The sequence below is a fragment of the Arabidopsis lyrata genome, assembly GCF_000004255.2.
Source record: "Arabidopsis lyrata subsp. lyrata unplaced genomic scaffold ARALYscaffold_8, whole genome shotgun sequence".
Classification (NCBI taxonomy): domain Eukaryota; kingdom Viridiplantae; phylum Streptophyta; class Magnoliopsida; order Brassicales; family Brassicaceae; genus Arabidopsis; species Arabidopsis lyrata.
In genome coordinates, this window is record NW_003302548.1 from 13241171 (window position 1) to 13268507 (window position 27337).

Here is a 27337-nt window from a genome sequence, read left to right on the forward strand (position 1 = left end):
GGAGACATGTGACACGAACAATACCAGATTAAATGGTAGTTAATGGCGATGTGTTTCAATCTTCGACTGAAAACCATTATATATACAAAGCTAGGTAGCACCAACGTTGTCACATCACCATCATTGTATGATTGGTGAATAGTGAGATTATTAAGATTTGATGATGTGATTAGTACCTTCACCGTCTCGAAGCCACCCACGAGCTGGGATTGTTGAAGATATCAAAACAAGTGGCATGAAATGAAATCTGCCGAGGGAAAATCTGTCCCAGTTTTTTTTTCATCTTAATTTGAAGTCTCCGTATAATAAAGTTGAATCTATCAATCGGCTTCTTCCGAGAGCTTTTGCTCTGTGTGAATAAAAACTTATCAAAGTCAGTTTTAATATCTTAAAGAAAGGGTACAAAACTTTCACCATGTTAATATAGTCGAACTGATTCTGAGTTTTTCACCATTGCTTCTTTCCCTTTTTCTTTTTCTTGCTGCTACTACTACTAGTGCTACTGGCAGTTGCTGAAGACGGGCTCTCCCTTGCATTATCAAACATACCAGATTGCACCGCGTTCTGCAACCACTCATAGAACTCTTCCTCTGTCATTGTTTCATCCGGGTTTGCGTTTGGCATTCTCTGGTTTCCTTTTTGCCCTGAAGAACCACTTGGTCCTCGTTTTGCAGCTGTTGCGTTCATGTTCACATGGAAGCTCGGCTTGTGGGTGTTTGCTGGACATCTCATTCCCTTCCAACAATTCAAACAAAAACATTTTAATCAGTCCGGGAAAAAAAGTACCCTGCAATATCTTATGGAAATTCCAAAAGATTGGTTGTTGGTACCTGACATATATACCACTGAGAAGCTTCATATATTTTGCTGTCTGCACAAACGTAAGCACGCGGCATATCAACCTGCGTTACAATAACAAACTCTTTCACATGACTGCGAGAAAGCATATCAATCGATAGTACAAAAAATGTCTTCTTGTGGATCAAACATCACAGAATGTCTATTTCCATTTTCATTCTTCTCCAATATATTTTATAAGCCCAACAAATGAAAACCTTTTTGTATAAAATACCTTTTGAAACAGCCCGAACAAGACGTGCTGGGAAGATTGTTCAACCCAACCATCTCCATCTTTTGCTTGATGGAATTCCTTGCAGTCCTTCAGATACAAAAGCAGAGCTAGCGTAAATCGGTTAAGTACTATGAATTATACTTCCTCTCAAGAAGTTTCATCATTGGTGTAATAAATATGATCTTAAAGATGCAGATGGAAAGAGTTGGAAAAAACCTGGCACCATCTTGCTGTAGATTTTGATTTCTTTGTAAGAAACCAGGCATGGAGATTGCCACATTTTTTACACGCTATTTGTCTACACTCTCTAAATGCTTCCTCTCCTTCACCTTCTGAGCTTCCAAAACCCGAGCCAGAGAAACCGTGTCCCCGAGTGTCCTGGTTCATGATGATAAATTATGTTAGCAGCTTAATATAAACACAAATATCCGAGTAGAGGATCCAAAAGAAAACGTATTGAGGAATAAAGCAAAGACAGAAACATGCCTACTTGTTTACAATTTCAAGTATGAAGGACAAAAAAACTGATACTTTTAGCAAGAAAGATGTATTTCAGAAGATGAAATAACAGCCAGACAACAGTATACATACCATTTGAGAAGAATTCTGAAACCTCCGAAAGTAGTTGAGTAGTTCTTCCCTCTTCAATTCTTCATCATATGATTTTTGCTTTACAGAATCAAGCAATACCTAAAGGCCAGCTAAGGAGATCAGATATGCGGGTTCTTGATGCAGCGATTACAAATTGATAAAATGGACAGGGAAAAAAACATTACCTCATACGCATTCTGAAGTTTTTTAAAAGCTTCAGCTGCTCTCTCATTCCCCATATTCTTATCAGGATGGACCAGCATCGCCTATTAAATCATTCACAATGCTTATAAACTCAACATACCCTTTTGCTGCTCAGAAGTATCCAACAAACATTCACTTCGAAGAGAGAAATAAGCAGCATTACCTTTTTCCTATATTCTCGTTTGAGATAAGCCATGTCAACATTTCCATATCGGGCTAAGCCCAAAGCTGAGTAGTGGTCAGCACAATTCAGCAACCGAGCGACTTCATCTTCAGATGTTAACTCAGAGTCTGTTCCGCTAGTTGACGCGACTCCTGGGCCACGGTCTCCAGGAAAGCCAGGGCCTTTTTCAAAAGATGAATCATTTACAGGCTCGGTGGGTCCATCAGCAGTGTTCTGCTGATTTAATTTATTCTTGAAGAAATATATGAGAGCATCGGTTGAGATGAAAGCAAGATTGAAAGCCAAAAGAAGACCTAGCCATCCAACATAACTCCATGCACTATAGACTGAATACACTGTAATGATAAACAGTGCAATGCGCTCGTGCTTCATCATGAATGCCAGACCTTTAAATCAACAAATATTGCACACTGAATTAGACAAAATAATGCAAGAGAATGGTAGTTGCTGCAAGATTGAGATAGGAAGGACTTTACCTCCGAAGAAGAGAAAGAGGAGTGTTGTCCAAAAGCTACCATAGAGCCATAGCAAAACCAAACCAGAAATGGCAAGGATAACAGACCCGACAACGAATCCAATGAACAATGCCACCAGAACAGTTGCAACCTGTATTTCTCGAGAATTTTTAACATATGCATAAAGAGTACACATATACGAAATCATAATTGAGATTCTTACCGATATCAGTATAAATTTGGTCATGCCGATCATCGAAAACGCTGAAAAGAGACCACACCACATGATAGAGAAAAAGGATGCTGTTCCCATCCGAATGAAAGAATCAAAACCTCGGATTGCACAGTCCAACCAAACCAGAGATAGAAGAAGAAATATGCTGCCAAAGTGCATAAGCCATCTGAAGAAAACCGGGAATACTTGCCGAATTTTCGTTATAACAAGATCACGAGCTTTATATACTCGTAATTTGACAGAATCTATCAAAGGCCTGTGTCTTTCCATACACTTAGTCATTTCCCTTGATATGGTAGCAGTGGATATCCTCAGTTTCCTGAGTACTGCATTGTATGCTAGCTCAATATTCTCTGACGGGCTGTTCGTGCTCAATATATCCAGCAAGCTTCTAATAACACCGTCAATATGTTCACGACCAAACGGAATATATCTAGCTTCCTCTGTGGTAAAACCAGGTTCATTACGAGGTCTACCTCCAGCTAAATCGCACTCCGAAGAAACAGGCTGATTTATATCCTTAAGAGAAGCAGCACCTTTTACCGCATCCATGTCTCTTTCTAAAGTTTCACAAACTGGACTACTTCTTGTCTGCTTATCATCTTGACAATCCTCTTTCAGAACACTCTCAGCCTCACTAGTTTTCCCTTGTCCCTTTGTAGAATGCAAAGAATCAGAAGCAGTCTTCTTTTTTTGCTTCGTTTGGTTATCCATTCCATTCTTCTGATGACTTCCTTTTCGAGCCATTACCAAATTCAAACACAAATCAACTTCTCTAGCACTCAAGCTTAAACTTTCTCTAACATTCCCTGCCACTAGAGAAGAGAACTAATCCAAATAAGTACCTAATTACATTACAGTACCTCAAACAAAGTAGAAGTGATCAAATCGAAGATGCAACACAACAAAGTTCAAATCTTTGAATAAAAAAACAAAATCAAACAAGGTTTTATAGCAATTGAGATCGAACCCATAAAGTTTTTTGTGGAAATTAAGCAAAAACTAACCAAAAATCGAATTGAGATTATAAGGGCGAAATTGGGGAATTGCCCAGAAGAGTACCTGAAACTCTGATTCCAAACGAGTGGCGTAGCGAAAGGAAGAGGAAGAGATTCCATTAGAGTAAAGAAAAGTCAAATTAAAGGTCGGAGAAGAAGAAGGCCCACAAGAAGAAGATGACGAAACAAGTTGTGCCCTAAAGGATCAATTTTTTTTCCTGCTTATAATCTTTTTTTTTTGTCATCCGAAATTCATTATTCCTGCTTATAATCGATGAACCCAAATTGGGATTTATCTGTGGCTTTTGGTGAGTGATTTGATTTAAGATTTAAGAGGTGAAGGAAGAAAAAAACACGCTTTTTCAATTTTGCCGAATGATTTGGAAAAGAAACGATCAGAAAAACGGAAGTTTTCGACCGGCGGTGTCACTGTTTTAAGATGAGCTGGTGAAATTCAGTTTTGTCTCAAATCAGAAATCACCTATATTTTTAGGACATTATATTCAAGAAAAAAAAAAAACATAAAATCTTCTTAATTTTTCAAATTACTCGCATGAATTCTATAACCTATATCGATTTTTTTTCCTCGCTATGATATCGTTCTATTTAATCTAAAATTATGATAATAATATTCAATTACCTGCAACATATGCGATTATGGTGAAAAGTTTCTATGAACAATAATTTTACAGCGTAACTTTCCCGTAACACTCGAATCCACCAATACGACAAATCAATTATATGTTAGGCATTTTATAATTAATTACAAGTTTTTTTGTTATTAAATAAAATTATGATACTTTTATTTTTAGGCGATTTTATACCTAGTTAGGCGGTTTGAAACGGTTCTAGTCGTCTTTACATAGTCAACTAATCATGAATCAATTATCATTCCTTTTTGTTTGTTTGAAATTCAAACTTTGGATGTAGGTTTTCAATTTTTAATTACATTAAATTTAAGTTTATAACTTTGTTCGATTTCAGGTATATCATCTTGAAATCGAAAGTTAACTATTCTAGCCACTAACAAGTCACCAAAAGAAAATAGACATGACATGATTTTCCGTGGCTAAATGAGCTACCGATCTAATCCATGACATTAGCTACTTAAAAGATTGAATTGTATGTTTAGAACTCACTTACGTGTAGTCGTGTACAATTGCGCAAAAGAAATTGGACTTGAAGTTCAAGTCTTGAACAAGAAAAGGATATCCTTTGGGAGTATATAAAAAAAGAAAACGAGTTTCAATTTGCCAAGAAAAATAAATTAGAGAGATCCACTCGAGAACGCATATTCTCAAACTTGCACAACATTTAAAAACACATTAAAAGGTAAAAAAGACAACTTTGAAAACCTCATTGCCTCAAAAACATTCTCAACTCTTATCCAAAACACAAAAGGAGATTTGATCATATAAATCTTTATGGTGACAGAAGCCATGAAAGCCAAGGCAGAGGTGTACCATGGAGACAAGATATGCAGAGAGAAATTCGGTTCACTTTTATCCGAAATCGGGTTACCCAACCGGCTCCTTAGTAACAAGGAGATCGAAGAATGTGGATACGTGAAAGACACGGGTTTTGTGTGGTTAAAGCACAAGAAGAAGAAGAAAGAAGACCAGAAAAGGAGATATCAAGACTTGTTTAGATTTGATAACGTTGTGGTATGTTTCGAAGATGAAGTCACTGCATATTTCGAGCCTAACAGGATCAAGAAACTCACTGGGGTTAAGGCTAAGGAGTTCATGGTTTGGATCTCACTCGGCGAGATTCAAGTGAACCGTTCCTCTGGTTTGATTACGTTCAAGACACAGGTCGGTTTATTGTCTAAGTCGTTGCCTTTGTCAGTGTTTGAAGACGTTCAGGGTGATGATCATGATCTCAAGGAGAAGCCAGAAAAGGTTCAACCAAAATTCAACAAAACCACAATATATTTGTACTAAAAGCAACAGAAGAAATCAACTGTATATATGTATATTAATTTATATGTTATCCTAGAAGGATTATAAAACCTTGAAAAAAATTTGCATAAGCCCTAAAGGATCCAAGAGCTGAAAATAAACCAAACAAAAAGTAGAGAAGGCAACACAAACATGTTAATTACAGGGTACTATGGTGCTGCGAAAGGCGTGAGCAGAGAACCACAAAGGCAGAGAAGAGCTTCCTTTCACAGAAAACATCTCTTTCCATAACTTACTTCGTCTTTGATACACCAAAACCTGTTTATGAGTAGCCAAGAAAACATACTCGCCGGTCTGACAAATCGGGAAGATTCCAGGTACCAATCCTTTAATACACCTTAAACTTATGCTATCAACAACACTCCAAGTTTCAGTCTCATACTCATTCATCTTCCAAATCTTCATCCATCCATCTGATAGTTGAATCACCGACAAAAACCCATCGGATTCCAATAGATAGACCCGATTACCACCATTCCCACATCTAATCTCATCAGGTAAAGAAATCTTTCTCCACACATCATGTTCAACATCAAGTGCAAGTATATAACACAAACCACTCATCAACCAATGAAGCATCCCATTGACAAACACCACTTGGTTCTTACTCATGTGTGTGAAACTACATTCTTCTAACACCGAAACAAACTTCCTCCATTTGTTAGTTTCAGAATCAAACACCAAGCAAATGAAACTCCCATCAGGTCTCTGACCAAAAGACCTATGGTAACCAGCCAAGACCACATTAAACTTATTCCTACTCAAATCACAAGCCAAACCAACAAGAGTTGCCTCACCATCAGGATAAAACCGAGTAACGGGTCTTTCTCGACTCTTAGGCAATTTCCTATACTCTCTAGTCGACGGATTACAAACATAGTAAACACCCTTTTCAGGAATGCTAGAGCAACACAATAAACCATTACAAGAAACCCTAATCCTCACCCTATCTCTAACAAAATCCAATGATAATTCAGAAACACCTCCCAGATTATCAACACAGATCAAACTAGAAGAATCTGATACTTCAGCCACAAGCAATTGATCTTTTACAGAGACTTTGTTGAACAAGGAAGTGAAGTACTTGTCAGAAGGTAATCTGTACCAAGATTTGCAAACGGATTTGAACCTGAAGAGAGATTTAACAGGTAATCTAGCAAGAATCTGGAGAATAACCTCATCGGGAAAGAGAGCACCTTTTTGGTTATCCATTAACAGATCAATCAAATACCCAAGAAACAGAGGAATCTACAATGGTCAAAGACTAAAACTTTATCGTTTTACCGAATCAAATCTTCTGTTTTTCGATTACCCATTGATGGAAGCAAGATAACAATAAAAGTGAGATAGGATTCGACCAAAAAGGAGACAAGACCATTTCAGAGATCTCTGAGGAATCAAATTGCGAAAGAGATGATGAAGAATCGCTTGAGCGTTGAACAAGTTTAGTTAGTGATGGGGAAGAAGCGTGTGTTTCTAAATGGGCCAATAATCAAAGACTAGGTCCAAGGCCCATAACATTTTGTCAACCATGAAGAATGAAAAGCTTTTTTTTTTCTCATTTTAGTACATTTTAGGCCGATGAGGTAAAATACATTTGGATATTTTGGGTATCCGGCCTGTTTAAAAATTTTGGTCATAAAAAATTTGTTGGGTCAGGTTATATTTAATCCAACTCATACATCAAATATTTCATATTTAATAATTTAGATATTTAGAAAATTTGATTAAGATTTAGAATTATGATTCTCCTATCACCTTTGTTTGATTTGGTTTTAACTGTTTTGAATCATCATATAATATATAAAGTAAAAAAAATCCAATTGAATCATCAATCATATAATTGAATCATCAATTTTTTTTGCATATATTGTGATTCGAAATTTTAAAAACGGACATATATTATCCAATTAACGAAAAATATGTGTTCAATGTTCTACATCGACTAAAATAAGACCAACATTAATAAAATAAAAGAGTTATTTTTTTTGCAGGATGGATTTGGCGGAACATTTTTTTGAATCAACAATAATAAAAAATTAAAATACACTAATCTGCCGCTTTAATACGGATTAAATCCTTAATTTTTTTTAATACCACCAATATTAGAGTATTCTCATCGGTAAAGATCTAAAAAAGGGTATCTGGTGAATAAAACATATTATTATTTTTGCAGCATATACTGTGATTCCAAATTTTAAAAACGGACATATATAATCCAATTGACGAAAAATGTGTGTTCAAAGTTCCACATCGACTCAAATATTTAGACAGTGATTCAGAATCATATCATAAATAAGATCAACATTAATAAAACAAATGGTTTTTTTGGCGAGATGGGTTTGGCAGGATAAGTTTTTGAATCAACAAAAAAAAATATATATATATCATTAATCCGTCGCTTCAATACAGATTATATCCTTAATTTTTTTTAATACCACCAATATTGTATAAAACCATTATTGTCTCGTAATATAATGTTACTTAATAAAATTTGTAAACTATAAAATATAAATATCTTAGAGAATGATACAATTTGCAAACTTTTATATATAATAAATCATCGTTAAAATTTTAAAATTACTACTTTTAGAAAACAAATCATAGGACGGGTTAACAAATTACAGGACGAGTTATATTTCGGAACAAGATTATATGGTGGACGAGTTTGAATCAATATTTATATAATCTCAAAATATCGTTAACATGCCACTTTAATACAAATTAAATCCTTAGTTTATTAAAATCTAAATATCTTAGAGAATGATACAATTTGTAAATTTTATATATAATAAATAATCAATAAATTTTATTTTTTTTTTCAGCAAAAACAAACTTTCATTGATTTAAAAGAGTTATTACAAAGACAGTTACAGAATTACTAGAACACAATTATTACATACGCAAATGTATGTGCCATACACTGAGAAAAATACAGCAGAATGGAGATTGACAATGCTTTCCGAAGAGTAGTCTTACTCGCTAACCGATCATAAGATCCGTTATTGTCCAACTTCATATTTGATTTCTCTTTGTTACGATTAGCATGCAGCAACTTGTGGCTGAACTTTCTTTTTGCAAATCGTAGCTTTAAACCCGATGTGTCCATAAATAACTCTGAAATGTAGACACGGTGGTACCAAAGCTTCCGTACCAAGGTCTTTCTGAAAAAACTCGACTCTGTAATTCTCTTTAACACAATCACAAATACGTTTACCGTAGTAGTAGATTCGACTATAGCATCCATTGAGGTGATCGCGTTACCAGATTCTGATAGTTTCTTATATCTTACCGGAGAAAACAATAGGCCTTGACACAATAACATATTCATTAGCCCTGGGACTTCGGTGGAATCGGGTTATTCGGTTCGGGTTGTTCGGTTTGCCTTAGATTCTATTCTTTGAAATTTGTACCGGATTAATCCGAATTGTAATTCGGTTCAGGTTCGGTCGGTTGTCGGTTTAATCGGGTCGGTTAGTTGATGTATTTTAGCCTCCGAGAACAAATGAATATAGTGTCCAATTCGGTTAATTTAAACCGAATATGACATTTTACAAAGTCAACACAAGCTTAACTACTACATAATGACACAAAAGAAGGAAGAACCATTACATAAAGCTGTACTGGTAGCTTAAAGCTGTGTTTGTGAGTTTAAGCTACTAGTACAGACCATGAAGCTGCCAAGCTAGCATTTTATCAAAGTTTAAGCTAGCATTACATCAAAAAACAATAACAGAACCATACAAATAACAAGTTTGCTTTAGTAGTTAGCTTACCATATGCAGATTCATAAAAGCATGTTGATTCGCACCAAAAAATTATCAAAACAGCAGCTTCAAAGTCAGTACTGTCCAAGGCTACTTTTCTACATCAAAAGGACAAAAAACCGCAGCTTCCTACCTACCTAATAGAATCATAACAAAGACATAACATTGTAAATCAAAAACAGAATCAAATACTTAACAATGAACTACTTAGACTACAACAGAACCAGAATCATACCTGCCATACTATGAAGAATCATGTAAGAGAAATTGTTGAATTTCGAGCATCTAGGCAAGAAAACAGAAACATGAGATTAGTTATAGCCTTATACTTATCAACAGTCTTGAAAGGATAAAAAAACTGAATCAAGGAGAATAGTTAAACTTACCAAGTGACTCAAAAAAATCAACTTCTTCTAACATTTGGGCCAAGTTTGTTACAGCATCCTCTTTTTTATAGGAACACCTTAACCATTGTTGTGTGTATATTAAAACCTCAACCATGTAAGGAGTTAAAGAACTCCTATAAGGATCCAACACCCTTCCATTCGTACTAAATGCAGACTCTGAAGCTACAGAGGAGGCTTGAATAGCAAGAACATCTCTAGCAAATTCTGACAAGATTGGGAACTTAGGGCAATTGCGTCTCCACCAACTGAGAACATCATAAGGAAACCCCAACTTATTTTCAATTCTAGCCTTAGTTTGTTTTGTGAGATACATTTTTAACTCATTGCAACTATCATCATTACCCTTCAAGCCAACCACTTTATCAAATAATGACAGCATCCCTTCACAATCATCTTCATCATCAGATAACACAAAGTTCTCAGGCTGTGGCTGAGAATCTGGTTCTTCATTTTCTACAGGTTTGCTCAGCTTGAAACTGTAATCCTCATACATTGAACTCATGACACTTGAAACAGATGCATGGAGTTTTCTATTCTCTATGGTATCTTTACCATAGAGCTGGTCAAAGCAGAGTGAAGCAAACCTCATCTTGTTGCGAGGATCAAAGACACTAGCCACAATCACTAGAGGATTCATGTTACCTAATCCATCCCAATACTTGTCAAACTTATCTCTCATGGCAGTAGCCATCTTTCTGGTCTCCTCTTCGGGACTGTGAGACTTAGTGATGAGACTCCTCTCAATGTCCACAATTTCATTGTAACACAAAGTGGAAGTCACTGTCTTTGATGCAGAGAAAGTGACAGTACCCTTTTAAAAGACTTTAAGAAACTTCACTAACCTTGAAACTTTATCCCAATCAGAAGAAGTTGGTGGTCCTATTCTTTTAGTCTTGGTCTTCTCCTCCTCCTCTTCCAAGAAATAAGCACAATATAGCTTATCCTCAGCTTCCATCTTCTCAAAAGCAACCCTCAGCTTCAAAGCTGAGTTCAACATCAGATATGTTGAGTTCCATCTAGTGACAACATCTAATGGCAAGTTGCCTCTACACAACTTTGCTGTCTCACACCTCAATGAAAATGACTTCAGCCTACTAAAGTTTGACCTGACATACTTAACTGCATTCCTAACTGCAACAACTTCTCGCTTTGCTTTCTTCAAACCATCTCCAACAATCAGATTGAGGATGTGTGCACAACAGCGCATATGTATGAATTTACCATCCTTAACTAAAGCTTGTAATCCTATCAGCTTAAACGCTTCCTTAAAAGCATCCAAAGCCTTGTCATTGTTCCTTGCATTATCAACTGTAATTGTATAAACCTTCTCAATTCCCCATTCTTCTAAACAATCCAGCAACTGACCTGCTATGGTATCTCCTTTATGATATGTGATCACCTTAAAGCTGAGAATTCTCTTCTGCAATTCCCACTCTGTATTAACCCAGTGACCTGTGATCACCCTGTAGTTGAAAGAAGTAATAGGACATGTCCATATGTTTGTAGTCAGTGACACCCTTTGTTTCTCAACACGAAACAAAGTCTTTAAAGCTTCCTTCTCTTCCAAATACATCCCAACTATGTCTTGACTGCATGTCTTTCTACAAAAGGTCTTGTACATAGGCAAGACATTGAAACAGAACCGCTTCCAACCCTCAGATTCTACAAATGAGAATGGCAACTCATTGACTACTACCATCTCATTAACTGATCTCCTAAACAAATGCGGATCATACTTAATCACCTTCAGATTCCCTTTGTTATCACCACTTAGAACCTTCCGATTTTCCTTATCTACCCAATCCTTGTAATGTTTGCATACTTTTATGTGACCAATCATTGGACTAGTACCAACCTTTTTTGAATCACAACCAATCTCTGCTAAACAGTACTTACAGTAGCTCTTAGTAGGATCTTCTCTCTGCAGAAAATGTTCCCAAATAGGAGCTCTTTTTGCATACTTCTTCCGGGGTTTGGGTGGCTTATCACCACCAGAGGCAGGCCTTGGACGTTTCTGCCCAGTTACATCACTTTCAACTTCTTTTGTCGTCTGAGGTTGAAAAGGAGGTTCAGTATCTTTCTCGACGTTCAAGTTCTCCTCTTCTGGCATCTATAGAATATATAAACAAAGTATAAACAAAAGAGGTTCAGTCATGCAATCTATAATCAATGACTTTCAAGTATAACAAAGGCCGAACCCTAAATTTCTGGACGAACAATGGAATCCAAAACCCTAACATTCTCACAATCGAAGATTTGAGTAACATTAGGGTTTTGAATCCCAATTAATCATCCAGATATTAGCAAGTCGACATTAGCTTATTAGCTACCAAGAAGAACGAAGAGCTGACCTCTAACACTTTCTCGGTTACAGGTTGGATTTCGGAGAAATGGGAGTAGAATCACGAAGGTATGAAGATGATGAATTGATGAAGCTAGGAAGATGAGATGATGTTTAGATCAGAGAATAAGGATGAAAACTGATGAGATTAGGGTTTAGGATTCCACTCTCTGTTTCGCATGCAGCAAAGGCGAAGAAGAAGAGAAATGAAATTAGGGTTAATGTCTTAGGATTAGGCTTATATAGGTCTGGTGCGAATGGGCTTAATATTGCTAATGGGCTACATAAAACCTAATATTGCTAATGGGTTACATAAAACCGATCGGGCCGATTACCGAACCGATCCGACCCGAAAACCGACCCCCCAAATAATTGATTCCGTTCGGTTTGGCCTCCTCAATTCGGTCTGTCCCGATAACCGAAAATTTTGGGTTCCTCGGGTCGGTTTGATCGGTTCTTACCGAAGTCCCAGGGCTAATATTCATGGTCACTTCCTTTGAAGAAACAACTTGTGATGTGTTTGAGCCCACGACATGATCAACATCATCATCACCAGCAGCCCACGAGTGTGGCCTTTGAGAATCCACAATTTGAGGGTTCTGCAAATTTAAACGCATCTTGACGAAGAAACTATTCTTCATTGATTCTTGTATATAGTCCACCGGTAAATTCATCGGAAAATCATCAATTCTCGAATTGATTCCTTGATTTTTGAGACGATCTCTAAGAATTCCAAATCCTTTATGCAAAGTAGTTACACCATGGATTCCGGGATCAAAAACTATAGTGAAACCTCCATACCATTGAGTAGGAGGACATTCACCGGTAACAAACCGGAAATTCCAACGACAAACGCCGGAAATAAACCTGCCATACGGAAGGACGACATAATGATTCTTTCGAATCAGCATCAAATCGACGCGACTTTGAGAAGCAAAACAATCACTATAGAAGCCAATCGATGCAACGCTTGTCAAACTCGGATCCAGAAATCCCAATGAAATCTGGGTGTTTTGAGACGCTACCCAAGCCAGAGATGGTGTCAGTATCGAGCCCATGAAACAAATTGATGTCATCGCACTCATATCTATCACCATCATCAATGAAAAGAGGCAAAGGACGAAAGTTTGTGATTCTGATTTTGCCATAGATAAACCTAAATCTATACAGGGAGAAGATGAAAAATAGAAGAGAAAGCAAAAAGCCGACCGACGCCGGAGAAGCAAGCGCCGGCCGTAATCAATGGCTGAAAGGAGAAGTTTTTGGCCGGAGAGATGTCTTTGGGGAAATCGCCCAAGGCGAGAGAAAAAACCGACTGTTGAAAACTTTATATATTTATTTATTGGCAATCAATATTTCGGAACGGGTTTATATGGCGGACGCATTTGAATCAATATTTATAAAATTTTAAAATATTATTAATATGCCACTTTAATACAAGTTAAATCCTCAGTTGATTAACAATTGTCTCGTGGACTCGTGGTATACCGTTACTTAGTAACTAATTGTAAACTATAAAATATTAATATTTTGTAAGGAGATATAATTTACAAAATTATATATACACTAACTTTACAAAATAAATTATCCCGCGGTGTACAGCGGGTTAAAATCTAGTATAATAAATAATCGCTAATTTTTGAAATTACTACTTTTATAAAACAAATCATGGGACGGATTAACAAATTACATAATAAGTTATATTTCAGAACTGGGTTATATGGTGGACGAGTTTGAATTAATATTTTTAAAATTTTAAAATATCATTAACATGCCGCTTTAATACAAATTAAAATCTTCAGTTTATTTAAATATAAATGTCTTAGAGAATGATACAATTTGTAAATTTTATATATATAATAAATAATCATTACATTTTAAAATTACTACTTTTAGAAAAAAAAATTACGGGACGGGTTAAGAAATTACGGGACATATTATATTTCGAACGGGTTTATATGACGGACGGATTTGAATTAACATTTATAAAATTTTAAAATATCATTAACATGCCGCTTTAATACAAGTTAAATCTTCAATTTATTAATAATTGTCTTATGGACTCGTGGTATACTAATACTTAATAACAATTGTAAACTATGAGCTATAATTTCAAAATTTTATATATACTAACTTAAAAAAATAAATTAATATATAATTTTAAAATCTAGTATAGTAATAAACCCACAACTACATATGTATAGCAAGAAAAAAACCCTCAATTATGTATTTAGTAAAAAAAATTTCTTTAACTTCAAATTTGTTAATGAAAATCCCCTTCCGTCTACAGTGTCGTGAAAAGTAAACGAACTACGGTAAAAATTAAACGTACCGTTTTTAAGAATTTCTCCTAATTGACTTCGACATCACACAAACTTCAAAGAATCTCCCTTTTTTAAATAGGGGATATATAATTGGGTATAAATAAGAACATCTTGTTGTTTTCGTTTATAGTTCGTGTTGTTTAAGTGTATATATGTCATCTTTCAAATTCTGAAAACGTTGCGTTTTAATTTAACTGTAGTCCGTCCAATTTTTACGACACTGTAAACAGAAGGAGATTTGTATTAATAGATTTTATGTTGAGATTTTTTTCACTAAATATATAATTATTAGGTTTTTTTTTTCGATTCATCTTTAGTTGAGGAGTTTTATATATATACAATGGTTCTTTTTCTGTTTTTTGTTGGGCAATTCCTCTAAAATACCATATATTTATAACTATCTATATATACATTTTTGGATCACAATTAGCAAATAAATCCTGAAGTTAAGAAGTATTTACAATGACATGCCATTAGCATTAATTATTTAGATTTGTTTTATTTAAGTAAAGATTTTTAATTGAAATTTATTTCTCATATATTTAGCAAAAGTCTCTACAAAATCTTTCCTTATCTATTTAAGTAAAGATTTTGAAATCAAATATGTTCTCAACAATTTACCAAAAATCTCTACACAATCTTTTTAAAAATCTCGACTTAGTTAACTTCTGATTTTTATCTGCAAAAAAAAAAAATTAATTGTAACGAGTGATGTAAAAATCGGGAATGTTGATACTTTAATTTCTTCTACTTCTTTTTTTCATATAATGAAAATTATTTTTTAGGGAAATTTTCTTAAAACCTCTAAAAAAAACAAAGAGTTTCAAAAGATAGCTTCTCTTTTGGCGGGTCGACCCGCAAATCCGCAACTCTCTACGGGCTTATCCGCATGAACCTGCGACCAGTAGTGGATAAAAATATTATTCAAAAAAAATAACAAATGATGTTTAATTTTACGGGACGGGGTTATATGGTGCAACGGGTTTAGATCAATATTAATATTAAACAATATACTATGGATGAAATTCTAGAATTAAAAATCAAAATTTAATTATAAAATCAGAAATACTAAACAAAATAAACAATATTAACAAAACAAATACAACTTAAAATTTTGCAAAATAATTTTTTAGTTATAAAAAAATCGACCCGCGGTGTATCGCGGGGTAAAATCTAGATTTGGAAGTGTAAGGAAGAAAAATCTTTTTTAAAAAATAATAGCTCCGCGGTGTACCGCAAGAAAAATATTTCTCTTAAACTGAGGCAAGAAGAAGAAGAAAGCTAAATATCGTTTAAGTGTATATAACTATATATAGATATACCATTTAAACCTAAAACACAATTAATATACTCAAAACTATTAATATAAATATATGGATGATACATTTATAAAATAGGTCGAAATATTATATTATACTCTCTATTAATAAACAATATTATAATATAGATATATGGATGGTATATTAGCCTTCCACATATGAAGGATATTTTGAGATCTTGTTTCTTCTTGGGCCAACCTTAAATTAAAATATTTTATATGTACGATGTACCCCTTATTTATACATAAAATGTCTACTCTTACATAACCATACAAAAATTATGTGTATGAATATAAATTATATAATTGAGATGAATTATTAAAGGGAGTAAAAAAGTGTAATTGAGGAGAAGGATTTGTCGGAACTCAGTGACTTTGTCTCAATGATTTCTGTCTTTGGTCACATCAGTTTCCTTATCTTCCTCAGGCAACTTAAGTTGCTTCATTTACTTCTTCAATTTTTTCTCCCTTTGCCTTTTTTCCATTTAGTTTCTCTTTTTGCTTTCTTATTTCTCTGTTCAAATTTTATTGATTGAACATACTTTTGACGTTTCTTTTATCTTTCCCGAGGATATCAAAATATTTTTGTTCACTAGCTACGATAATATTAACAAAGGAGTATCATAATTAAAAATTCGTAATTCGTAGAAGATGATGACACGTCTACATACTAATTAGTTTTCTTGATGTTGTAATATCAGAATTTACAATTAAATTTGATAACAGAAATTTTATAACCAAGAGTTTTGGAGTCGAAACCATGCATCCCCACTAGCCACTACTTTCGTAAAGTGCTATTTCTTGGTATGGTTCAACTTTGAATCTGGCTTGGTATCCAATAACATTTAGCAAGTAAAATAACTGGATCTATTTACGTTTTATGGCGCACGTGTGACTTTCCTTTGCCGGCAAGAGGTCTACAAGAAGATTCATGCTAGAGGGTCAGATGATGCTTTTGCATAGATTTAATATATTTTCAGAGGCATTTTCTATCCGATGGGTTCTCTCTTATCATCTGACGATTGCCACATATATCATTTTGTTATTTACCATAACTCCGATCGACTCTTAAATTAAATGAGCATGCATTAACATAGAATTTCTTGCAACATATTTCAGATAAAACCTTTAACCATAGACCTAGTAGCCATAACCTCCAACTCTTAAAAAATTATATGAGTATAGGTTTTAAGTTTTGTCAATAGGTATATTACATGTCAAATGTGTAGTAAAAATTAATATAACCTTCTTGTTTTTGTTTACTTTATAGACAACAGAAATTGTAAATATATCATACATATATGTATCTATAGACTATAGCTACGTCCGTGTGTATCTTTATAAATATATAATTCACGCAAGACACTCTCTCTATCTTTATCTCAAACTATGGATGAATGGGAAAGCGTTTCATGGATTGAAGAACCACTAAAGTGCCATGATCTAGGTAACACACAAGCACACGAATAATTATGTCTATCACTTATGTAGTTTGTTTTTAGTAAAGTATAACACTTATGTAGTTGCATTAATAATTTGAGATTGGCTTAGGACACAAAGGCTGTTTCAAGAAGATGAAGAAGATGATCTACAATTGTTCTGGTTCGTGATCAACTATTGACGCTATCTTAACCTGAGCTTTACTAATTGGTATATTTTCTGTTTGTTTTTTTTTTCTTGACCTTGTAAGACCTTTTCTCTACTCTTTTCTACCTTCTTACTATTCCTATCTTCTAGATTTCTCGATTCCGTCGAGTTTCTACATAATTTGTTTAATTGTTGTATACTCTTAGGATTCATATTCCCACTCTTTTATATATTCCTCTTGAGCTACCTAATTTTTTTTTCTCTCTCTAAACTATCTTACTATGTATTGCTTTAAAGAGATGTTTGTAAATACATTATAATGCGAATAACATAAAGAAAATGTGATGAGTAATTTAATTTGATGATATATGAACTGTGTTTAAATCACCAAGTTATGGTATCACCTATTGATGCAGGTTATGCATCGATTATTATTAAATATACGCTCGTTTCCTACTATCTCCAAGATTAGATAAGTCTATCCCTTAGCTTGATTTATGAGGACAAAAAATAAATAAATTAAAACCTGATTATTATAAGGAATAAACTTTGAAACATCCCCAAGGTTACCAAGATTTGCTACACTCAATAAGTGAATTGAAGCCCTAATGGGTCTAATCACGATCGATGAATTTATATTGGAGGGATAAGTGCTAGCTAATACATGGTTATAAAAAAATGTGTTAAATAATAACAATTACGAAAAAAAATTAATTATTTGAGTCGGATCTAGATAGAGTTGGTACCCGTCACTATAGTAAGATTCTATTTGGTGATTATGTATCAACATTGCATTTTAGAATTGATCTGTAATCGGTTTATAAAGTATACATACGTATTCACGTATTGAAATACATTGTATAGATGCTGGTTTCGTAGTATATGGTTTTGTAGCCGTATATGGTGGTAGATTACCTGACGCATGCGTTGACCTTAACTAGTCATTTCAATAATGAGGTGGATATATTGTGTCTCTCTTCAAATGTGTTTTTTTTTTTTTTGTTCACATCTTTTTTTTTTATAACTAAGTGTCCAGACTACTCTGTGATCCGACTAGCCCACTGGGCCTAATCCCGCGTTCCTTGGATTTTTAAGCCTCCACTTAAGGGCCCCTCGGATCTGGTGGTCTGGGACGCTGCGCCCCGTAGGTAAATTGCGCAGTGGCCGGGACTCGAAGCCGGGTGGCGGGTGCCTCAGCCGAGGTTCCTATACCACCAGGAGACAAGCACCCGGTTTTTGTTCACATCTTTCTTAACATGTGTATTTAGAAGAATCCTCCTTTATTTACTAGTTGTATTTTTTATATGTATACAATTTGGAACCTGAATTTATCACATATAAGTTTTGATAAGATACAAACAAATCTGGATCTCGAAGAGAATGTTAGCTAGTTCTCGGCCCAAAAACCTTTGAAAATGTAACTTAAAAAACATTGTATGTTGAAAGTAACTCGCAACCGTCTCTTTTGTGATGTTTTAAAATTGTAAGAACTCAAAATCCCTTACTGTATATATGTTTTTTTTTTTTTTTCATAAATATAAGGTTTTAGGAAAAACTACCAAATCTACCACATTTCTCCCAATTCTTTCCAAATCTACCACATTTTAAACTTCCTTTCCAATTCTACCACATTTGATATGGAAGTTACTATTTTGCCCTCCCTTTCTCTCTTTCTCTTTATTTTTATTTTTTAATTTTTTTTGTTTTCTTTCTTTCTCTCACTCTTCTTATCTCTCACATTATTTTTTTATTTCTCTCACTCATAGATATATATATATATATATATATATATATATATATATGTATATCTATGAAGTTTTCTTCTCACATGATTTTTTCTCTCCTACAAAATCTAAATCTGGGTTTGAAAATAGTTTATCAATTATATAGTTTTGGTCCACGACGTTAAATCGGCTACACATTTAGATCTGGGTTTCTTCTTATATGAACTTGTCCCCGATCTAATTCTATTACTCATTTGATCTGAACTTGTCCTCGATCTAATTCTGGTACTCATTCGATATTACTCATTCAAAATCTAAATCTGGGTTTGAAAATAGTTTAACAATTATATAGTTTTGGTCCACAGCGTTAAATCGTTGAAAATAGAATTAGATAAATCTGGCTTTGATATTACTTGTCCTCGATCTAATTCTGGTACTCATTCGATATGAACTTGTCCCCAATCTAATTCTATTACTCATTCTATATGAACTTGTCCCCGATATGATTATATTACTCATTTGATCTGAACTTGTCCATGATCTACTTTTATTACTCATTCAATATGAACTTCTCATTGATCTAATTCTATTACTTATTCGATCTGAACTTATCCCCGATCTAATTCTATTACTCATTCGATCTGAATTTGTCTCCGATCTAATTATATTATTCATTCCATATGAACTTGTCCCTGATATAATTATATTACTCATTCGATCTGAACTTGTCCCCGATCTAATTCTATTACTCATTCCATATGAACTTGTCCCTCATCTACTTTATTACTTATTCGATATGAATTTGTCTTTTATCTAATTCTATTACTCATTCGATATGAACTTGTCCCCGATCTAATTCTATTACTCATTCCATATGAATTTATCCCTGATCTAGTTCTATTACCCATTCGATCTAAATTTATCTCCGAGCTTAATTTATTTTTCTCTTCATATGTCCCCGAGTATTTGTTGGATCTTGCTGAAGACCTTTAAGGATCTAACTCTACTCTATTAATATATTATTTAATTACAATTATAAGTAATTATAAACGTACAACATTTATTGCAGTCTGGTCCCTCTTCTCCAGCCAGTACCAACTTGTCCTTTTATCTGACACAACCTTATATCACCATCAAGGGCAATTTCGTCCGCTATTTTGCATGTGGGAGAGAAATGTGGTAGATTTGGAAAGCTTTTTCAGAATGTGGTAAATTTGGAATGCCACATCTCTAAAAGTGGTAGATTTGCAAAGATTCCCAAGGTTTTAGGCTTTTAGGTGTATATACTATTTAATTATTTTAAGATTTTTTCCAGTTCTTCGGTTCTTCTCATACGGTTTTATTTGGATTTTTTTTTAACGTCTGGATTTATTATTTATTGCAAATTATGAGAACTGTTACATAGATGATTTTACAACAGACAATTTCTTCTGACCCTTATTAGATCTATGACAGACGACACCTTCTTCTTCATGCTCTTGACGAACACCTTCAATGATCCACGATGTGACGACACTTCTCTCTGCGTAGAATCCTGACGCACGGCCATAATTGTACATCGCTAGAGATCTCATGTACATGTGCCTCCATTAATCTGCAGATTTATTAAAAAATTGTAGCATAAAGAACTCGAACTCCTGACCTTTTGGTGTAGAAGCATTAACTAACCTTTGGTCAACCAACAGCTGTTTAGATTTTTAAAAATGAATATGTTGATTTTAACCAAATAATACGAAAATGAATCCGTTAGATCTATAGTTGTAATGAAAACTAAAAATCTCTCGTCACGTTTCACTTATCTATCGTATAATCTTCAATTTAGTGAATAACAACATCTCAATATTTCGATTTAGTTAAAAATCTTAAACTAAAAGAGCTATATTATAAAATCTAGTATTATTGACAACTAAAAATATCAATAAAGGTTTTGCATATTGAATATATAATTGAAATGAACGATCTACCAGATTCTTACATTAGAAAAAATATAAAGTATACCACCAAAAATTTAGATTCCCACACTGACCACACAAATGAGTTCTTCTAGATGTTATCAATATTAAATATTAAACATAAGGACTTGATTTTAAATCATTAATCGAATAACCTTCTTTAACATATATATATATATATATATATATATATATATATATATTAAAAAAAAAAAAAAAAAAGAGGATACATATGGATCCCAAGTGTCACTTGAAATTGTGATTTCTAGGTTTTGTCTTAGTATTTTTTTTAGTTGAACTCCCAATCGTTAGTAACCCTCTTTAAAATTTACATAATTGCATGTCGACGCTCGACGGTATTATCTTCTACTCTAAAATATTTTTAATATATCATAAAAAACTATCGCAAAAAATATTATTTTCTGTTTTTTTTTTTTTTTTAACATCTAACATTCTTTATTAGTTCACAGAAGAGTTATACAAATAATGTATCAACCACGACGGTGGTGAATTGAAAACATGATACAACTCAAAAAAATATTATTTTCTGTTATGCTCTTTATTAGAGAGATAATTACATCATTACGAATGGTAATTTAGTAGTTTTTACAATAGATAAATACAAATTAATATATAAGTATTATTTTTTCCAAAGTAAATTCACTATTTGGAATTGGAGCAAAAAAAAAGAGAGAATATATATAGTAGTTTTTAGAAAATAATTGAGGGAGGAAGACGATATCGTTTGGACGACGTGTTACAGTGTAAGAAAGGAATTATCTGGATAATGGTGGGATCGTCCGTACAATAATGGGGCTCAATTAAATATTAAGGATTTGCACGCGTTAATGGTGGAAAAATAATCATCACTAAGCATATATTTTAATAGTAATTAAATTCATAATTATTACATTCTTCCAAGAATAATCTCCTCAGTGGCCATCTTAAAGCTCAGACATTAACCATTGAGACGTCTCTACGTGGAGATAAAATTATAAAAATGACAAAAAATTTGGATTTGTCTACTTTTGAACCCAAAGCCTTTCACACACTTCGGTCCCCTTTTTCCCATATGCAGGTCCCATAGACATGTTTCCTAAAAGCATCATGAATCGGATTATCCATTTTTTTTTTTTTTTTTTTTTTTTTAAACCCTATCGGCTGATCCGGTCGGCTTTGATAGGAACGCACCGAGGTGCTACAGAGTGGACTTCTCCCGATCTAGGTAAAATTGGGCTACCACACTGCATGATCCGAGTTTGGAATGCCTTCCGACTAATGCTAGGGGGTAGTCAGGCCGCCTGCATTTCTGACTACCAGGTAAACCAATTGGGCCAAGGCCTAACTGACAGACTTCCCAAACAAATGTGTTTTTGTTTCCAGGGAAAATCGAACTCGGATCTAGGAGTTTCATCCTTCATCAAAGCTTTCTCTGCCACTAGACCACAGATAAAGTCATTAGATAAATAATTTTCATAAGTTATGTTTTGTCTGCTTGTGTGACATATACTGGTTTAATTAACTATAGTATGAAACTTGGACGTGGAACCAATTATTGTTGCTTTGGCAAATTCATTTATAATAAAATGTAGTGTGTTTTTATAGCATGATTCCATGAAGAAAATCACTAGTGTGAAATCGTCTTTCAAATAAATTATCCTCCCCAAAAAAACAAAAAAATTATTTAGTTATTAATTTGATTCTGAATTTAGAAATTATCAGCATAAATATATTATCACAATCCCAAAATAGCAATCAAATTTACTACAAAAATAACAATTTCCTAAACGCTCCAATATATCTAAAGTTGCTAATATATTAACTAAACCTTATTTTTTATTCAAATAAAAGCTTTGTTTTCCCCTTTATAACAAACTCCTTTCACACTTTTAATTCAGAAGCTTTGTATTTTCCCTTTACTTTGTATAATAGCTTCTTGTCTATTCAGAAGCTTCCATTGTCGAGGACTTGTTGATGTTGTTGTAAGAGCCAGAAGTCTTCATCATTTCCAATGTTCCAAAAACTGTCCGAATAATTAGGTATCATCCCATTAACATTTTCAAACCAATTAAGGTCACTTTGATCTTGCATCTTCGTAACTCCGTTTAATAGTCCACAGTTATTATCCAAATAATTCTGCGATGATATTTGTGGATCCACCAAATTCTGATCCTGACCAATCTTCCCCACTTCACTACTCATATGACAATCCGACAAATCTGATACAGGAGATACTGCCACGTTGGAATTATCCGGCGTGATGTAACCATTAGGGTTACTTATAAAACCCAAATGTTCCATGTTGTTGGTGTTGTTGTTGTTGACCACGAACTGATCTGAGGAGTTGGTGACGCAAGAGGACGTGGAAACAAACCTCGTAGAGGCGGCTTGGATACGCTCTACGAGCCGAGGCATCCAAAGATACTTCATGGTGTCTTTAAATTGTTGACTGTTCACGTCGCATTTAAGCTGTTTTGCATGCTTTTGAACACGTGTTCTCCAATAGTTTTTGATCTCGTTATCAGTTCTTCCTGGTAAATATTGTGCAATCTTAGACCATCTGTAATCACAAGGAAAAAAAGTATTAATTAATAACTAAAGTTGAGATCAAAGTTATGTTAATTACAGAAAATAAAATGTATTGATGACTAAAGAAGTGAACTAACTAATTTGTGTAAATATAATAACCTAGCCATCTTTGTTATCAAATTATTGTTAGTAGGAAATAAAAGGGTATTGATGACTTGTTTAAAACTAGACCGTTAGTAAAAAAAACGTACCTATTACCCCAACGGGAGTGAAGTTCAAGAATCAAGAGTTGTTCTTCGAGGGTTATGTTTCCACGGCGGACATCTGGTCGAAGATAGTTTAGCCACCGAAGTCTGCAGCTTTTTCCGGTCCTTTTGAGTCCTGTTTCATATTGGAAGTTATTATTATTTAGACATCATCGTGTACACGTATATTGTATGATGGTTTCATACGCAAGAAACTCATGATAATGATCATATATATATGGTAAAGTTACCAAATTTACTCTAGAAATTATAGGGACCGTTAATGCTATGAGGCAAACTCCCTAAAAGGGTCTTTGTCTCCAGAAAACTTTCGTCCATTGCGTTAGTGCTCTTCCCATATAGATGTTGATCATTAATTATTTTCATTTGATTCAACAAGAATATAGTTACTTTATTCAAAACCTAGAGGGTTAAATAATTGAATCCACATTCGAAAAGTTATTATAATAGAGTCCGAATAGCGAAACACGATTTCATTAGATTCATCAATCATGAATAGATAATTTTAACAATTCAGAACGAAGAAAAATAATGAGAGAAAGAAACACAAAAGCTTTACACTTTTTTTTATATGCCCATGAAGTTTTTTTTTTTTCATTTGTGCATACAAGGCAAATCCATTTCTTGAAAATAAAAGAATTATGATTACCAGAACTGTAGAACTGAATAAAATAACAAAGACATATATGGAGATCGAATAAAGACAAGAATTAAACAAAAGGTAAGTATAAGTTTAATTAACTTATGCAACTTGTGTATGATATGGCTTGTTACTTATTTTTATTTGTTTTCAATCAAGGAGCACATTCATACACATCATCGACACCTATATTAATCTAAGTGTGTATATGTGTAAGTAGATGTTAGTGAATCATACCTGCGCAACGAGCGAGAGAGTTCCATCGACCTTCACCATGAGTAGCAATGTAATTGATGAGCTCGAAATCTTCCTCAATGGTCCATGGACCTCTTCTTAGGTATATTTCTTCTTCCACGTTCGCGAAATCCTCCATGTTTTTGTTGATGTTTAAGCTTCTTGCTTTGTCATCCATTGATGAAGAGTGAGTGACCCACAAAGAGAGATTCAGGGAAAAAATCGAGACTTTTTACTTTTGCTTTGTGTTCTGAATGAAAAAGAGTCGTTTTTTGGAGTTATGTGTAGAGAGATAATGGATGGTGTTTGTATCCACAGGGAAAGATGAAGGAGTTGATGGTTTTATAGATGAACAAAATAGATGAGAATTCTTTTTTAAGATTTATTTGTAACATGTGGGACAAAGGCATAGACGGCCGCAATATAAGAACTGTTAACTTTCCCAATAACTTATAGTTTAGACGAGACAAGCATATCCTACTATATTACTATATCAACTATCTTTGTAAGAGAGCATCGTCATTATATTACTATCCGAGGTTAAATCCGCATAAATATGTCGCTGATAAAAATATTTATTTGTTATAATTTTTTCGGAAATATGTACAAAATAATACCGAACATAACAGTTTTCTCAACTTAATTATAAAACTAATTCTCGTGTTTGTGTTTCAAATTATAATTAACAGATGTTACAAGTTTCGAATATTGGGACACAAACCAACCTCCTACATCAGAAGTTTAGAAAATAATAATTCAATATATAAGTAAAGTCCAACTCCAATTAGTGTGAGATCTTTTGGGATGGAATCCAAAAACAAATCCGTGCGGACTTGGTTATTTGGCCCAAAGCAAACAATATCATATTAATAAGAGAGTTGACTTGTGTTTGGAAAACCCAATATAGAAATATTACTAAGTGAATTAATGTAAGCAATTTTTATTTCTCAACTGACACCGTTAATGTCCAATTTTTTCTTTCCAAGGCGGAAATGAAACCAATTTTCATAGCTACAAACATATATAGAGATTAGTCCAACAGAGGTTGTTTCACATCCATTCTAGTCTCTAGACCATGTCTAATGAGCGAAAAAAGCATTCTTAGGATACTTAATATAATGCAAATTTTGGAGCCACCAAATTTTTTAAATTCTATTGTGTATTGGTAATAAAAGTAATTTTTAGTGCAATATGTTTTTGAAATTCAATTTCATAGATAAAAATTCATCATTTTTTATATTTTACAAAATAATATTTAAATTTTATCACACCACATATTATATTTTTAAAAATATATAAAATTTCTCCTTTTTACATTTGCTTTCACTAGACCTTAAAACCCTAGATACGACCAGCATCCATATCAATCCATTGTTGCTCAGTTTCATTATTCCAAAATACACAAATTATCCATTTCACTACTTAAGTTCTAAGAAAACTTTATCTTTATCATCTATTAATTTTGAGACAGAAATCTAAAAGCCTTATCAAAGGTTTATCTGTTAAACATCCAGTAAAAGTGCTACCAAAATCCAAGGATGAAGACTCAAAAATGTATTTTTATGATTTAGATCTTTAGATTTTGTCACTAAACTCTCTTAATTAAGATATTAATCGAAGCTGTACACTGTTAATAAGTAAACTATGAGTAATAAAAATATATCATTTGACTCTTTCTGTCATTCAACGCGTTATCCTAATGACTAAATTTTAAAATGCCGCAAATTGAACATTAGTTATAGGATCATGGTAGGACTTAATTAATTTTTAAGGGTTAATTAGTGTACTTAGTTAGCACTATAGCTTTGAAAGGTTGACATTTGACGACTTTCCATGCGTGTAATTCTGTTTCTTAACTATATTTATAAGTTGTCATAATAACTTAATTATACTTTTTCCAGTTTCAAACAAGTTGCAAAATACTATATTTTCATATACGTTTTCTACTTCTCCAATCCTCCCTATCTGTTTTTGGGTCTGACCATAAAATTCAAATTCGTTTAGCCAACCTAGGTGCATTCAAATACTGAAGGACAAATTCAACGTTTACTTATATAATATGATATGAATGTAAATATCATTAGAAAATGAAGTGTTTGAGACTTTGGTTTTACAAAATGTCAACCATCTATATTTGTGTTTTTGCCAAAAAAGAGAAAAAAAAACACACAAGGGGTCACATGGCTCTTTTGAAGAAGAAGCAATCCTAGATTACTCCCATTGTAGTCACAACACCATTATATATATATCAATGGTCTTTAAGATGATTGTAGCAGGAGTTGCTTGTTGCTAATTAATGGAGTATATTGTTCGTTTCCTTGCATATGTGATATGCAGTGGCTTGAGCCAGTAGTTTTCGCAGGATGGGCGGAGAAAATTGTGAGGCTGAGTCTGGTCTGTCTGGATCGTCTAATCAACTTGTACTATTCACAAGGATGAGCAGGTGGCATATCTTAGTTTTCATCATAAGTAGAGAAAAGACAACAGTGAGTTGCAATCTGCATACCTCAAGAAGCAAGCAAACTCTAGTAGGCAGTCTATTCATTTG

At 33.7% G+C, this 27337-nt stretch overlaps 4 protein-coding genes and 1 long non-coding RNA gene across 6 annotated transcripts; 2 read left to right on the top strand and 3 right to left on the bottom strand.

Annotated features, from left to right (window-relative positions):
* Window positions 1–286: 286 nt before the first annotated feature.
* Window positions 287–4092, bottom strand: LOC110229510. 2 transcript variants are annotated; one of them, XM_021029908.1, is made up of 10 exons: window positions 3749–3772; window positions 2730–3556; window positions 2528–2657; window positions 2031–2437; window positions 1849–1929; window positions 1664–1762; window positions 1289–1450; window positions 1073–1159; window positions 831–902; window positions 287–735 (listed from the first exon to the last, which is right to left on the bottom strand). In XM_021029908.1, the coding sequence occupies exons 2-10, from the start codon at window positions 3486–3488 to the stop codon at window positions 448–450; spliced, it is 2085 nt and encodes a 694-aa protein (XP_020885567.1). In that variant the 5' UTR covers window positions 3489–3556; window positions 3749–3772; the 3' UTR covers window positions 287–447. The 2 variants fall into 2 exon arrangements, with proteins under 2 accessions (XP_020885567.1, XP_020885565.1); XM_021029906.1 differs by lacking the exon at window positions 3749–3772 and adding an exon at window positions 3804–4092 and having other exon boundaries at window positions 304–735.
* Window positions 4093–4296: 204 nt separating this feature from the next.
* LOC9301818 lies at window positions 4297–5764 on the top strand. The gene has a single exon (XM_002863955.2). The coding sequence runs from the start codon at window positions 5164–5166 to the stop codon at window positions 5680–5682; it is 519 nt and encodes a 172-aa protein (XP_002864001.1). The 5' UTR covers window positions 4297–5163; the 3' UTR covers window positions 5683–5764.
* LOC9300078 (F-box protein At5g49610) lies at window positions 5687–7145 on the bottom strand. The gene has a single exon (XM_002865698.2). The coding sequence runs from the start codon at window positions 6910–6912 to the stop codon at window positions 5836–5838; it is 1077 nt and encodes a 358-aa protein (XP_002865744.1). The 5' UTR covers window positions 6913–7145; the 3' UTR covers window positions 5687–5835.
* A 9032-nt stretch (window positions 7146–16177) lies between these two features.
* On the top strand, window positions 16178–17676 carry LOC110225442. Its single transcript, XR_002329786.1, has 2 exons — window positions 16178–17304; window positions 17409–17676. It is a non-coding gene; the product is annotated as an uncharacterized LOC110225442 (long non-coding RNA).
* A 5151-nt stretch (window positions 17677–22827) lies between these two features.
* On the bottom strand, window positions 22828–25495 carry LOC9300079 (transcription factor MYB78). The gene is made up of 3 exons (XM_002865699.2): window positions 24793–25495; window positions 23901–24030; window positions 22828–23680 (listed from the first exon to the last, which is right to left on the bottom strand). The coding sequence occupies exons 1-3, from the start codon at window positions 24965–24967 to the stop codon at window positions 23065–23067; spliced, it is 921 nt and encodes a 306-aa protein (XP_002865745.1). The 5' UTR covers window positions 24968–25495; the 3' UTR covers window positions 22828–23064.
* Window positions 25496–27337: the final 1842 nt, after the last annotated feature.

What these genes read in the sequence shown, in the direction of transcription:
- LOC110229510 (XM_021029908.1), bottom strand. Translation starts at nt 3,488, where the DNA reads ATGGCTCGAAAAGGAAGTCATCAGAAGAATGGAATGGATAACCAAACG. An exon ending in TTCAGAATTCTTCTCAAATG is followed by an intron (nt 1,451 to 1,663) that starts GTATGTATACTG and finishes ATCATGAACCAG; the next exon opens with GACACTCGGGGACACGGTTT. An exon ending in TGTTCGGGCTGTTTCAAAAG is followed by an intron (nt 903 to 1,072) that starts GTATTTTATACA and finishes ATTGTAACGCAG; the next exon opens with GTTGATATGCCGCGTGCTTA.
- LOC9301818 (XM_002863955.2), top strand. Translation starts at nt 5,164, where the DNA reads ATGGTGACAGAAGCCATGAAAGCCAAGGCAGAGGTGTACCATGGAGAC.
- LOC9300078 (XM_002865698.2), bottom strand. Translation starts at nt 6,912, where the DNA reads ATGGATAACCAAAAAGGTGCTCTCTTTCCCGATGAGGTTATTCTCCAG.
- LOC9300079 (XM_002865699.2), bottom strand. Translation starts at nt 24,967, where the DNA reads ATGGATGACAAAGCAAGAAGCTTAAACATCAACAAAAACATGGAGGAT. An exon ending in CTCTCTCGCTCGTTGCGCAG is followed by an intron (nt 24,031 to 24,792) that starts GTATGATTCACT and finishes AATATGAAACAG; the next exon opens with GACTCAAAAGGACCGGAAAA. An exon ending in CACTCCCGTTGGGGTAATAG is followed by an intron (nt 23,681 to 23,900) that starts GTACGTTTTTTT and finishes TTGTGATTACAG; the next exon opens with ATGGTCTAAGATTGCACAAT.